This window comes from Sebastes umbrosus, chromosome 1, assembly GCF_015220745.1.
Source record: "Sebastes umbrosus isolate fSebUmb1 chromosome 1, fSebUmb1.pri, whole genome shotgun sequence".
Lineage (NCBI taxonomy): Eukaryota > Metazoa > Chordata > Actinopteri > Perciformes > Sebastidae > Sebastes > Sebastes umbrosus.
Window position 1 is genome coordinate 36,325,172 of NC_051269.1, and position 15,584 is coordinate 36,340,755.

General features: G+C 42.3%; 1 protein-coding gene across 1 annotated transcript; it reads right to left on the reverse strand.

Annotated features, from left to right (window-relative positions):
- Positions 1 to 7,038: 7,038 nt before the first annotated feature.
- rpn1 (ribophorin I) lies at positions 7,039 to 14,789 on the reverse strand. The gene is given in 11 exon segments (XM_037775284.1): positions 7,039 to 8,024; positions 8,114 to 8,359; positions 8,491 to 8,610; positions 9,631 to 9,769; positions 9,876 to 9,975; positions 10,714 to 10,906; positions 10,997 to 11,206; positions 11,291 to 11,590; positions 11,592 to 11,598; positions 11,717 to 11,781; positions 14,418 to 14,789. Coding segments are annotated over 11 exon segments (1,797 nt in total). The 5' UTR covers positions 14,652 to 14,789; the 3' UTR covers positions 7,039 to 7,841.
- Positions 14,790 to 15,584: the final 795 nt, after the last annotated feature.

Below are 15,584 nucleotides of genomic sequence, written 5' to 3' on the forward strand. Positions count from 1 at the left end.
CGCCTAGTTTGACCGTTTGATCGGAGTTTGAAAGTGATTGACAGCTGCCTCCGTTGAATGAACAGCCAACAGGAACGCTCTCAATCTGAAATTACCTGTGATTGGCCAAAGTCTCCTGTCATGAGCTAGATTTTTTTAAAGCCTGAAAACAGAGACATGAGGAGGTGCAGAAGTCTAGTTATCTCTCTTGAATTACAATATGCTGAAAGGTTATTATGGAATTTTTGCCAAATAATGCCAAAAACATTCTACCTACTGAAGCTTTCATGTGTATTTGCGCTAGGGCTTGTGGGACATTGTAATAATGAAGCAGCCCAGAGAGGGAGGGAGACTATTGCACAGCTGGAATGTTCCAGCTGGGATTCCCGGTGGCTGGACAGGAAGTTAGAGGAGCTCTGACAGGAAGTGTGCTCTCAGGGAGGGCCAGCGTCGGGTGGAGAGAGAGAGAGATGTTTCCTGTTGGCTCTCTCCACATGTTTAGACGCCTCGCTCATTCTGTCCGCCCCCCCCCCCTGTTTCTCGGTTCGCTTCACACCCAACATGAGCACATACATACCGGTATGCAAATGCTTTTACCAGCATCCGCCCTACGTTCACAGTATTAAATTATAGGAATGCTATTAGAGGACAGTGGTGAGCCGAGACAGTACATCATGTACGCAGGGTAGGATTGTGTCACAGGATGCAGATGTCACCACATGAAGTGAGGCTTCCTGCCCATCAAAGCAGTCAGTGCCAGTTTAATGGACTCAGGTTCAGCAGCCCACAACAGTGGTGATCATGGAAATAAGGCAAGAAAATTTCAAGAGGGAGAGGAGAGGAGGAGAGAGCAAGTGGGGGAAGATTGTAGGTAGAGATGTGATGGAGCGATATGTGGATTGCAAGAGGAAAAATCTCTTTGTCTCTCCTGAGCTCAGTGGACAATCAAAGTTTCCTATCAGCTCTGGAGTAGGGGAAATTGGCTGCCCTGGGAAGGAGAGGGCCACTCTCACAGCCAATGGGAAGTGCCCCTGTCACTCTAATCAGGCCCGATAGAGAAAGTAGGAAACGTGTGCGCGTGTCCGTGCACGCGCTCGGACAAGAGTGCTTTTTTAACAGAGAGCAGCTTTGTTTCACTCGGCCTTCATGTGATCCAAGATGATACAAAGTCTAAAGTAGCGTTAGACCTTCATGTGCCGCTCATCCTCTGCACTGAGGGACATGTATGGGTGCGTTTTTTGGCAAAAACTTGCCCTGAGAGGCATGCCCATCGGTGCTTTGATGGAGCGCCATGTGGCAGAGATCAGCGGGTCTTAGTGGGAGCTGTGGACAGTTGCACACAAGGCCTGCAAGGGAAGAGGATTACTGTCTCATCGATACAAATCCATACAGAGAGGGAGGTTGACATCAATATGCACACAGATATAAGCAGAGCGCAGGGGCTTTGAGCAAAAAGTGTAGTAAACATCTGCACCAGAGGAGTACGACTGTGGACTTTGATGCTCGCCGTCCATCTTTTCCCGCTCTCCCTCTGTCCCCCGCCTCCTCCGTGCCAGACAAGAATGCGTCTCTCTGCACCCAGGGCCCAATCCTCTGTTTGAAGTCCCATCTCCATCTCTGCGCACCCTGCGCTGTCCTTCCCTTCCTCCATCTTTTGCGTCCGTCTGACTGTCTTGTCTGTCAGCCCCGCTCCTCCCTGCCCGCCGCAGCTGCGACGAGGGGCCCACAGACGCCTTCATTGTACTCCTCTTACTCGCCCTCACGCTTCTGCACCCGGCCAGATCACACCTGCCACCTGCACAGGACGCGGGGCCCCGGGACCTTAGCCGCGGGGGCTTTCATCCATCCCATCACCTCGCCCTTCAGAGCCTCTCATCCCCTCATCCCGGCACCCTGTCACTGAGGAATGGCCGGTGCAGAGGGCCAGGGGCAGAGCGGGACACAGAGCTGCTGTTGTGGAGGATGTGTGTTTTAAGCAGAGCCAGAAAGAATCAACGCAGGTGAGGCGTGTTTGAGGGCGAGTTTGGAGCTCAGATTCGAGTCATATTTCCTCTTTTCGATGACATCCTTTTACGGCTGCTGGGTAGCAGGATTGACTGAATTGTCGTGAGGAGCGTGGACCTCAGTGTGTGTGTGTGTGTGTGTGTGAGTGCATAATACCATGCTGACAGTGAGGGTGGTGGCTCTGTCTCAGTGATTTATGAGAGTGTGCTGTGAAGGGTCTTCTGAGCAGGATATTGTTCCCTGACTGGTGACTTCTGCCTCTCTCTTTGTGAGTGTGTGTGTGTGTATTTCAGAGCGAGAAAGATTAAGAGGGAGAGTACTGCAGGTGAGCCCTCAATGTAATCAATCACCACCACGTCACGAGGCCCGGGGCTTCTGGATTACCCCTCCAACTGATACCTAGTTTGACAACACATTTCTTTTTTGCATATTCATTATTTTTCTGGCAGATAAAGAAAGAACACACTCTGCATCTTTACTATACTTCAGGAAAGGAAGATAATAATCAACTGGGGTGTGGGGTGGTACCATGACAGCTCAACCACATGGCCCAACCAGTCCACCACCCTGCACAAACCCCCTCATCCACCTCAAACACACACTCACACACACGGTTTGCCACATCAGGATACAGTGCTGCACATGAATTCCGGTTTAAACAGTATTCTGCTCGCTTTACGCCAACAGATAAACCGCAGTTCTTCTGCGACCGGTAATCACATCCTGGGCCAGAGGACAGGGCTGGAACTGAAAAGCGTGAGGTCCCAATCAGCCAAATACCAAAACAAGACTGTCAGTGATATAACGTGAGTCGTATGGGGAAACAAATGTATCAACAAAACATGAGCCTTATACAGCCATGCCCTTTAATGAAGCAGGTAACAGTCCAGCAGTATGATACTTGCTAACTTCAGATACAAAGACTTTTCAATGGCTTCATGAAATTGATGGTCTCAAAGGTTTAGGTTAAGTTATGACATTGGATCTTAAAAGGCCTCGCCTACGTAGGATCAGTGCTTGTAGTTATCTAACTTTTAAGAATTACACTGAAGAACACTTCATCCCAGTGGTTCTCAACCTTTTTCCTTAAGGGACCCCTTTTCTATCATTGAGTAAACTGACGACCCCTGACTAAGTGATATATTTTATAGGTATTTCATATTATGTTCAATGCATAACAATAACAGAAACTGATGAACAGTACAATCAACCCAAATAGTGAACGCAATAACTGCAAGTTTGTGTAAAACGAGTGATTTGGATGAATTTTGAGCTGATTATTTCCTCTGAATATTGTATCAGAGATGAGTTTTCCTTTTATTTTAGGAGCTTGTATGTATTTTCTCAATTTTTAACAAACATTTAACACACTTGGGATCAGCTACAGCTCCCCAACGCCCCTGAATAGGATAAGCGGCTACAGATAATCTTAATATACTTGTTTTGTTTTTTTGACAAATTCAGTGTTTTCTCCTCCCTGACACTTGGTCATCGTTCTATCATCTCTTTGGTTGTTTTAACTACGTACTTTTCTAAAAAGTTGTCTTACACCCCTTAAAAACAAGAAGGCCTCGCGACCCCTAGGTTAGGAACCAGTGCTCTAAGGAGACAACTAAGGGGTGAAAAAGTAATTTGACTTGACAGTGAAGAATAGGACATATTTATTGAGAGACTTACTCCCACTTATAGATGATCACATGAATAATCATGCCTATGCTCTGACAATGAATGACCAGTCTACCCAACAGTCTACTATTCTGCCCCACAAAGCCAAAACAGTAACAATATATTTGGTTACAACTGAGTTAAGACCAGAATCAAACATCTGTTTTACTATATAAAAGATATTATGCCAAAGAAGTGTATAATTTTTGATTAAGCATGCAACGTGTAAAAAACTAACTGCAGTGTTTGCGATACCCTTAGCTAAAGCTAATTTACTCACATTTATTGTTTCCTGTAATGAAATAATCAAATTTGATGCTCCAACAGAGATTGTTTTTTTATTGTACCACATAAATAAGACGGGAACAATCATAATCATAATGTAGAAGAAAAGTAACACCAGATAAACTAGTTAAAAGCTAACTAGCCGAGCTTAGCAGAGGAGCAGTAACTGTCATTTATGTAAATGTATTTGCTTAAAGATGTATTTACTAAACTAGTTCATTAGCTCAAATGGACAAAAGAGCTGAAGAAACAACAAACATACAGCGCAGTATCTAAATGATTTTTAGGGGGATAAAATAAAGTTTTTACAACTTATACATCCGTTACACAAGGAGCCTAAAACCCCTTTTTCCAAATGTCACTGTTTCTGTAGTCACTGTCTGCTATCTGCCTTTGTAAGGCAGTATTTAAGTAATTTTATTTGTGTGCTATTGTTGTTTAATGTCTCCATTAGCATTTAACATAAGATATAAACAATCTATATATTGATGATATGTAAAATATAAATACAGATCAAATAATAGGAACTTGGCTGATCCCTAATTGGCTGGTAGAGGTGGTAGCCTACATTAGAGAAAACAGAAAAAATAAGGTTTGTTTAATACCACAGTGACAAGTGTAGACAATGTAAGTGCATGGAAATTGATTGCAAACAATATCAATGCCAGCTTTATTTTATCCTCCCAACATTTTCTTAATTTTACATATTGCTTCAGATTACATATCGGTCATCATGATTAATGTTATGTTGTTGTTATATCAAAACTCAGAAGCCGGATGCTCAGCTCCGTCTCTAGACTCTACTCTTAACCAACCCAAGATAACAAACTATATATATTTAGATTATCAGTTGGAGTAAAATTTAAGGATTTTACTTTAACTTAAAGTTAAGTTCAAAATGTTATTTTAATAATTTGATAAATATAGGCTGTGGTCCTAAAATCCGGGTTAGATTAATTTTCAAACTGCTGTGGTGTCATTATGAATGCTATGATGGAGAGCAGGCCACAGAGCTTATTAAGCATAATGATGAATTCAGATTCTTTTATTTTAAATAAAGTATTTTCAAGGCCAATAATTCTTTCTATAAAACCTCTTAGATTCACTAATTTTAAATGTTTTTTCAGCCCCCAAACAAACCCTTCTATCACATCAGTCCAGCACTCAAACTCACAGAGTGACCTGGCCGATAGCATCATGACAGACAGCGAGCAGACGTGAGCTCAGCGGTTTGTTCGACACAGTCGCTGGTGTCGAGGTGGACGTGTGTGAGCAGCAGTAGCAGTCTGTCTGCTGTGAGAATGAGACTCTGCGGCTCTCCGAACTCTCACCGCTCCAAATCTCCACTTAAGTACAAACACACAAACAGAAATGCTATTGTGTGGCCTTTCACCAGCACCGAGCATCAGCGCTAACAGACATTGTCTTTGCTTTCCCCCCGCTGTGTATTTTCAGAATGATTATTGTACGGCACATACAATACGTTAACATGATCATTGTGAGGGGAACGGGGCCGGTTATTATGGAGCAGGAAATGACCTGCCGGGACCCTCTGGTGACCTCAGAGGGAACGCGGTGACCTCAGACTGACCCTTGTGTTTGTCTGCGACTGTGATCGAGGCAGGTCGGCTGCTCTGCAGCCTGGGGAGGAGAGGGTGATAGGTGGGGTTTCTCTGAAACAAACGAGGAACGCAACAATGTGCTGGAAATTCCCCCTGAGGTGCCAGTTTTTAAAAAAAAAGGGGCACCAGTCATATGTAGCTGATTTATATTCTGGGATGTCAGGATGACATTTTATCTGCAGAGGATTCAATGGCAGGGTCAAAATGTAGTATAGTCTTGTTGAAGAGGGGAAAAAAGCCTCCAATGTGGTTAAGTTCTTGACACAAGTGCGCCCTCTTTTGATCAACCAAGGGTACTGCCGGGGCGGATCTGGCTCAGAGATAGAGCAGTTCGCCTACCAATCAGAAGGTTTGATCTCCGGCTCCTCCGGTCCACATGTCGAAGTGTCCTTGAGCAAGATACTTAACCCCAAATTGCTCCTGAAGGCTGTGCCATCGGTGTGTGAATGGGTGAATGCTGACATGCAGTGTAAAGCGCTTTGAGTGGTCGGAAGACTAGAAAGGTGTTATATAAATGCAAGTCCATTAGTTTTACTGCTTCCCCAAATGCACTAATACACCAGCTGTCAACTAAAGCCCCATTTCCACCGCAGGAACTTTCCCCCAGAACTAAGAACCTTTTGAGGAACTCATTGCATTTCGACCACAGGGACCAAGGTAAATTAAGGTAAATTAAGTTCTGAGGCCTTTTTACCCCCCAAAAAGGCCCTGGTCGGAGGTTAGTGCTTTCTGAAAGTACCGGAACTTTCAGGGTGGAGTTTGCAGGGATGACCGTCACTGATTGGTGAAACACAGACGCACCATTCATAAACAAGAAAGTACTCTAGTATCGGTTTATGACCATTTTAGGACGAGGGGAGAACATTTCTTTTTGTTTGACAACATTGAAAGTAAATTTAGGCTCTGCTGTCGGGCTCTTGACTCATTTAAAAAAAATCAAAAAGAGAGAGGGATTGCGAGGGCGAGCGGTAGAGAGAACGATGTCACGCGGCGGTGAAAAAGTTGTTTTCTGATTGTTTCACGGAGTTAACTTTCTAAAGCACAAATACATAACCATCAAACACTCAACAGATGGTTTATTGTGGAGACAGATGCTCTCGGTTTCATTTTCCTCCGCTGCATTTCATTCATTACATCCAACATGCAGCAGTAAATATATGCAGCAGTAAATGTCGTCGCAGTGAGACGAAACTTTACGTTTTCCGTTTTTTTGATGAAACATGCGGACACACTGAACTGCAGGCTGCAGAGTGTGTTTACCGCTGTAACCACCAGTCTCATGTTATGTTGCTTTTCCATACGTCTGCGGACTAATTAGCTTAATCTTCACAGGTCTTTGGACCGCGGTGGAAACGCAGACAACAATGGGCTGAAGGAACCTTTTAATTCCCTGAAAAGTATTTCCAGGGACTTTTGGTGGAAACCCATGTCATAACTCCTTCGTCCATCTTCATGTGTAATCTAACAAAAACATGCTAAATGAGGACTTTCTCAAAACTTTATTTCAAATTGAACAGCTTTCCATATCAGTGCCCATTTCACAAACACCTATGTCCCATCTCCCATGTCTTTCATCACATACGACCTAATCTCATGTATTCACTAATCTCATGGTCAAAACTTACAAAACAAAATCATACAAAATGTAGAAAATATGACTGAGGAACATCAAAAAACAAGCATTTGGGATGACACGGAACTAGAGCTTCAAATTTGTTCAAATATTAATGTCAGTCCAGGGGGCGAGTAGAAAAAAGTTGAAGTGCAAAAGAGATATGATTGGAAGAAGATCACCTTCATACTCAAGAACTAGAAATGATTCAATCTTAAGAGTATGTGAGTAAAGACATGAGAACGAAAACACTTGGGCCCTTCTGCTATTAGTTTCCAAAAAAAGTCCCATAACCATACACACTTAGGAGGGAAAAAAAATACAAAGTCCAGATTTGAACATCAAAATGAAAACGTGTCAAGTCTGAGCAGTGCGACAAAGTTTAAGTTTAGCTCAACAAACTCAAAAACAGACAAACAAAACAAAGTTGTGACGTAGCTGCTGTAGAGCCGAGCGTGCAGTGACCTCAAGTTTATCACAAGGCACAAGTGTTTGGATAAACCCATCACTACCAGAAGATGAGATGTTAATTGTCCATGTCTGGCTTCAAAGATGGTAAAAAGAAAGAGATGGTGTCACATTTCATTTAACTCTCATTCATACAAACAGTTGGTTGTATGTTGTAGCCGGGATGGTGTGTGTCTGTTTATGTGTGCGAGTGTGGCCGGAGTAGTTTAGAGGGCGTCCAGCAGACTGTCGACGCGGCCGACGAGCTCCTGCCTCTTGCCCGTCAGATTCTTCTCACTCTCGATGTAAGCCTCCTTCTTGACCTTACCCGCCACCAGCCGCTCCGCCTCCTGGCTGGAGCGGCACACCAGCTCCTTCACCTGGCCGTCCAGCTTCTGCACCTCCCCGACCTGAGAGCACAGAGAGAGGGGAGTTAACATTACTGTACTTTCAGATTCACGCCATTTCAAATCTGTGCTCTCAAACACACGTCACTCGCCTTATCAGCCAAGTCGGAGCCCTCGGCTTTGAGGCGGGCCTGCAGCGAGCTGATTTCGTTGGTGAGGGTGCGATGGTCGGCCTCCAGCGTCTTTCGACCGCTGTTTAGCGCCCCCGTGTCGCGGGACTGCTTGTAGCGGTTGACCACCTCGTCCATGTGTCGGTACAGACCCAGACGCTTGTTGACCAGAGTCAGCACCTGCTCGGTGATGGAGGCCACCTTCATACGCACCTCAGCCGCAGGATCCTGAACAAAGATAACAAGCATTAACACAGATTTAAAACTGTGAAGTGACAAGAACTGAATGAAGATAGAATTATGCAGAACATCTGCCAAAAAGGCTCCCTTTATACAAAAACACATGACTGTTGTCATACCTTTGTGATGGCAAAGTCCAGGCGGACATAGATGATGACGGTGAAGAAGAGGATGTAGAAGGCCCCTACGACCAAGAGAGGCTCCTGCAGCATCAGGATCCTGTTGAAGTTATAATGAACCTGTAATCACAAAAAAATAGGTTTAACTCAGATTTGTATACAATTTCACAACTCATATTATAATAGCTTTCTTTCTTCTTATTTTAGCATTTGATGCTTTTATTAGATAGCTATAGTTGACAGATGTGAGGAAATGAGAGAAAAGGGGAACAACATGCAACAAAGGTCTCCAGCGGTATTAGAACTAGGGACGTTTGCAGTCAATGGTCTGTCTTAACCCCCCAAGTCATGGAGGCACCCTGTAAGAAGAGAGCTAATTAACCCAAACAATTATTTGATTCATAAGTTTGTTGATAGACAAGATATTAATACTCTGATCATTTATAAAGTAAAAATACAAAACCTATGCTGATTAAAGCTTCTCAAATAAATCTAAATAAAAATACGAGGCATTGCATGCTTTTCTCTGTAACATCTTGTAAATTGAAAAACCTTCTTTTGAAAGTACAGTATAGCCAGACATATCTTAATAACAGCACTGAACAGCCCCTAAAGACTGATATTCAATAGATCCCACAAACAAAATCAAACGGGTCATTTAGCTGTTCTTAGAGGCTTTCCTGAGCCTTGTTCCACAAGGCAAGTTTACCAAGTTATATAGATAACTTTGCTGAAAAAACTCAGAACCTCAAATCTGGAACTGATGTAAAAAGTTGTGTTCCTTATCTTTTACTCAGCAAAGTTATCCAGATAACTCAGTAAACCAGCTTCTTGGAATATTTTGTCCTGAGGATGGCTCCATAGGTAAGACCAAAGGGTCTTTACATTATTTTTTAAATCAAACAAGTTCATACTACTGGTGCCACAAAATAACTCAGTGCACTTTAAGATACCTTGTGTGCAAGAGTTACATTCTTGAAGCTAAAAAAAAAAGCTTCTGTATAACATTAATAACACTGTAGTAGCTACATGTTATGTTAGTCAAAGCAATCTTCTAAAAATCTGCTGGTAATAATACATATGTGGGCATATGATATAGAATTAATCCAAATTCCCGTCCTTTTCCACCCGTCCTCTTACCACAACATCCTGAATGTGATGCTCCACCAGGTTGTTCTTAGTGGCGATCAGCACTGGTCGGCCAAACGTATCCAGATACGTGTAGTGCAGCTGGTTTGGCAAGCGATCAATTTTGTAAGGTGTTTCCACGTTGATGTTTCTGATAAGACATGACAAAGACATATATGAGAACTCAGCATCAAATACTGCAGAAATCTCTTCTAAACTAAACCGAACATGCTGTAGATCTGCTCGCAAACACTGACCTGGCCCCCTCTGGGAGGATGATTTTCACAGTGAGGGAGTCGATCACCTGGTCATCATACACATGGTCAACTAGCCTCATCTTCAGTGCATACTGGTCGCCTAGAAGATAGAATGATGGGACACATTAGCAACACACCTGGGTGGCTATTTTTCCTCTCACTTTTGAGTGGTCCTTACAGAAAATAGGTGGTAGGAATCATTCTCCTTTGGCTACATCCACACTAGGACGTTTTCGTCATAAAACTGTGTTTTAAAACGAAAACCATCTCCGTCCAGACGAGCCTTTTAGGGCAGCTTCAGAATTAATCTCGGTCCATACTACCATGCCTGAAAATGCACATCACATGACGATTCACATGCTGGGCATGCATGTGCAGTTGTAAACAGGAAACAACACGGTTGGTTGTTCAGTTGCAGAAAATACTATGAAGTACAGCAATGGTGAAAAGGAAGACCAGAGATGTCTTTGCTTGGGCTGACGACGAGGTGGAGCTGTTACTGAAACTAACACACTAGTATAAGCCGTTCAACGAAGTGGAAAACAACAGATATTGTTTGTTTTCTTCTGTAAAAGGTTCACAGGATAGCGGCGTTTGTGTCTGCGTCATCGTTCTTAAAGGTCTCCGTTTCTGTTTGTCCAGATTAAAACGTAACACCGGAGTTTTAAAACAAAGTCAGCAGCATTTCCAAATATCTCCGTTTTAGGGGCTCGAAAACACCGGAGTAGTGTGAACACTAGGCAAAAACGTTACAAAAGTTATGCTTTTCAAAATGAAAACGTATTAGTGTGGATGTAGCCTATGTTTCAGTTGATTAAATTATCAAAAGTCAACTCACCCAGGGTGTAGAGGTACTCGTAGCTGGGCAGATTGTAGCCGATGATGTAGTGGGTCTTCCAGCCTCCGAACAAGGGGAAGCGAGGCCTGACCTCCACCTCCACTGAATCCTCCAGAATCTGCAGATGGGAGGTGGAGATGTTGCCAATCTCATCTCTGTAGTAGACGTCCTGGGCCGAGGCAGGGAGGATAGTCTGTTGAGGAGAAAGAATATATAGTCGTCATCATCACCTTTAAAAGTTAAAAACAAGTCAGATGACAGTGGTTTATGTTTAATACAACACCTTGAAGGACTTGACGGATGAGATGCCGCTGTCTGACTGACGCTGATAGTCGTAACGTGAAAAAGGCCCCTTCAGGACAGCTCCTGTGTGCCTCAAGTCGATGGTCTCTTCCACAGCTATGTTGCCCCAGTGAGAGACCTCAATGGTCCGAATGATGCTGCTGATGGTGAGGAAGGGCGAGTTGTTTTCGTAATGGATCTTCATTGTATCCTGGACAGGAGAGAACATACACAACATTTTAGCAACTTTCTCGCAGCTTCAGTCGAAGCTTGCCTAATCTGGTCAAAGCCGTACCTCGCTGAACGGAGCCACGTCACGGAAAGGTCCGTACTCAATGATCTCATCGTTCTTGCTGGGGTTACCCAGCTTGGTGTAGGTCTCCACAGTCTTGGAGGCCAGGCGGACACGCGTAGTCTGGCTTCGAGTGGGGTACGGGGAGTACAGGTAGTGGTTCCCCTGGAAGACCACCAGCTGGCGCTCAGCCTGTGTGATGTGTGAGGGGAAGGGCTTCAGGACGTGGCTTAATGTCATGTCCACCTTGGCTTTCAGCTGAGCACCTGCTGCCAGACTGGAGGGCAGCAGCACTTTGAAAAAAAACGCCACTGTATGGGAACAGAGAGGAGCATGGGTAAATACATTTGCATAATGCTGTAAAATATCAGTTTCTCAGGAACTAAAAAATGTAATCTTGTTTTCAGGAATTCATTTTTGGTCTCATACCTTTGGCCCTGAATTGTTGTCTGTTGGAGTTCCAGTGTGCCATCCTCCTCTTCATCACCCTTCACCTGTGGAAACATGGTGGTTTGAGTAAAGAAAAATACTTTCAAGTTAAACCTGATTGACAGCTGCTCATAGACGGCATTCTCCGGCTCGGCTCGGCTCTGATTGGTTGTTTTCCTCCGGTCTGTGAAATCTTTCAGATGCCATTAGGAGCACCAGATGTCACAGAGACACATGATTTTTTTTCCAGCATTGCATACTGTAAAATTTCACCGGGTATAGTATGCAATTCACATACCATTGGTTTCATACTATTGGTTTCATACTTAGGTTTCGGACATACTAAAATATCTCACATACTGTTTTGGCGTACTAAATAGCATGTAAGTGTGGAATTACGGACGCAAACTTTCTCATTTTACAGCTAAACCTTGCACTACAAGATGTTTCTGAAAACATCTGAGGCGAGAAATAGGCATTACAGTAACAGAATATTGATTCATATTTGATAAGAGCTGCCTAGTTTGACCATTTGATCGGAGTTCACGAGTGATTGACAGCTGCTCAGAGACGGCAAGACTCCAGCTCGGCTCCGATTGCTGGTTTTCCTCCGGTCTGTGAAATCTTGCAGATGCCAAAGGGACACAAACACACATGATTTTTTTCAGATTACCTGTCTCATGCACTACTGTTAGGATATTGTGATTTTATAAAAATAACTTTTTTTTTAAAATCATATTTTGTCCAATTCTACCTACTCCTACCTAAATTACCTCTCAGATATGCTTCAGCAGTACACACCTGCTAGACCTCTAAGGTCACTGGGAAAACATCTATTAGTAGTACCCAAGGTCAGAACGATACATGGTGAGGCTGCTTTTAGCTGCTACGCTGCTCAACTGTGGTACAAACTTCCAGATGAGATCAAATATGCACCAACAGTGGTCACTTTCAAATCTAGACTCAAGACCAAAAACTGTTCTCAGATGCTTTTCTTAATTGATCAAATGCTGCACTTTACTGTCTTTTGATTGTTTTTATCATCCTTTTAATTTTTTTCTTTTAACTTACACTTTTATATTCTTTTATTCACATTTTCATCTTATGCACTTTGTGCTCTTTTATCTTAATAATAATAATAATAATAATAATAATAATACATTTTATTTATATAGCGCTTTTTCTAAAAACTCAAAGACACTTTACATAGATAAAAAGATTATAAAAAAAGGACATCATAAAAAAAAGTTATAAAACACAATATTAATTACACATTAAAAGCAGTTCTAAAAAGGTGAGTTTTATCTTGCTTTTATATGTGTAAAGCACTTTGAATTGCCTTTGTGTATGAAATGTGCTATATAAATAAACCTGCCTTGCCTACTGCTGCTTTAAATACAGGACAAGTTTGTAGTCTATAATGCAATTAACAATAGTTCATTGAAGGAGCCCTGTGTTTAGCTATTATTATATTATATATTAATATGTGTTTAGCTTATAATTCTGTCTAAAAACAGAGTTACAGTTTCATTCATTGGGTGCAGAGGGTGGGCAGGCCTGCAGCAGTCACACCCGGAAGTGAGCTGCTCAGCTCATACGTGTCATTCAGCCACTGACAGAAGCGTGCAGCGCTAAGGAAGTTAACATCACACTAACATCAACCACATCCTTAGCAATGCAAAATGAATGATCTAATCCAGGTTGAGCTGTTACAGGTACATTTCTGTGCAACCAATGAGCTCATACCAACACCGTGAACACCATGCACTAAGAAATACAACATTACATGCTGCATAGTAGCTAACTGGCTGTTTGACTTCTTACTGGACCAGATCACATGAAGCCCAGCTAGTAGCTGTGATTTCATACATTCAGTTAACACACTGTAACATCATATATCAGCATGCAAATGCAACATTTCTTTACAGTTACCACTCGAAAGCTGCTCTGGTGGATCTGCTATACAGCTCTCATAGTAGTCTCATGATGTATTTTGCAGAAAGGCACAGAGGAGCAAGTCCATTCAAACATTTAAAACACTTTTACATAATGAAAATCAATAAAGTTTGCAAAACTTAAACATGTATTTACTACAAAATGCAGCAATGATGGCACCTTATGTGCTTTTTGTCCAAGATTACCTATTTTACAAATGCAATTACCTCTGTTTACATTACATCTATTTTTATATTTTAGACTTCTAGTGTTCTGTTTATATTCATTTATTTATTACATCTACTTTACCTGTTTTATGTTTGCTTTATAACTGTGTGTGTTTTACCTGTTATATATGTTTTATCTGCCTCGTTTAGTCTTGTCAAGTGTTTGTTTTAAAGCACTGATCAGAAGAAGTGGCAGCTGTGAATCTTGTTGTATTTAATACAATGACAATAAAGCTTTCTATTCTATTCTATTGTATTTATCAGGGCCCTATTGAGAAGACACTGGGTTCTACTACAGACTGGTACCAGGTACTACAGGTACCAGGTTTGGTACCTCTACATCATATATTAGTATACTAGTAACCTGTGCACTATTGCTGCTGTAACTTAGAGACAATGCAACATACAGAGCAGGAAGCTTCTGCACAGCCATAAACAGAGCAGCCTGCTATGAAGAAGCTAACATGCTAATGGTAGCAGGTCGGTTACAGACAGTAAGAGGCTGTTTCTGTGTTATTTAGTTTAATATTGAGACTCACCGAGGCTCCGATGTGAGCCAGGTGCGGTGCCAGGTCAGCCTCCACCGCTAAGATGAAGCTGTGGACGGCAGAGTGTCCCTGGTTGGACATCACGATCTCGGTGGTGATCTTAGCCAGATGAGTGCCCAGATCCACGGTCCTCTTCACGTCCTCGTTCAGCATCTCCGCTGAGACCTGCGAGCTCACAGCGGCCAGCAGGAGAGCCAAGAGAAGAGGAGACTTAACACCCGTCATGGTTGTTGGGAGAAACACTCAGAAGCTGATATAACCGGGATAAGAGCGGACAGACTGTGAAGGAAGGAGGAGAAACGTAGAGCAGCAGAGAGAAAGGCCGCCGTGCCGCTCTACATCAGAAAAGGATGACGCTTCATTCGGTACGACGTGATGACGTCACGGCGCGCTATTTACGACGCGCTTTGCGTCGGGCGGAAGTGATTGTTTAGAAATCTGACAGAAAAACAATAATGTTAAGATGTTTTTTAAGATAAACGCCTTTAATATAACGCGACTTTTTTTTTTTTTTTTTTACGAAATTGGAAATATTTTTTTTTTAAATTGATTTAAAAAGTGTTTTTTTTTTTTACTTTTTTTATTTATTGACTCCAATTAAACCACACATGTACTTTCTTCTCAACGTTAAAAATCATTTCATCATTCAATATCGATGATTAAAACAAAGAATATGCCGTAACATAATCATCATATGTAAATCCAAAAGCAATATTTTATGTTGGGAAAAAAAAAATAAGAAATAGATAAGAGAAGAGAAGATGATGTCATGGGATGTCCGTGTCTTGCACAGGACAAAAATATACCTTATGGGTGGTGGGCGACAAGTGCATGAGACTGATATAACAAATGCTCACCGACAAAGACTTTGTTGATTACAAATATGATGCAATTTGAGTGATTTTTTTTTTTTTTTTACGATATTTGAAAAAAAAAGAAATTCCTGAAACTGATTTAAAAGTGTTGTTTTCTTTTCTTTTTTTTTTAAACTTTTTATTTATTGAATTTACCTGTAAATGTTGGTCCCTGTTGGACTGTCTGACTATGAAATGCCTTGAAATGGTAGTCAGTGACCTTTCCTACTGATGGCAGCCGTGTCAGTTTACCGTCAGCATAACAATAACAGATGTTTGTGGCGTGTGGCAGACTTCTGGTCAT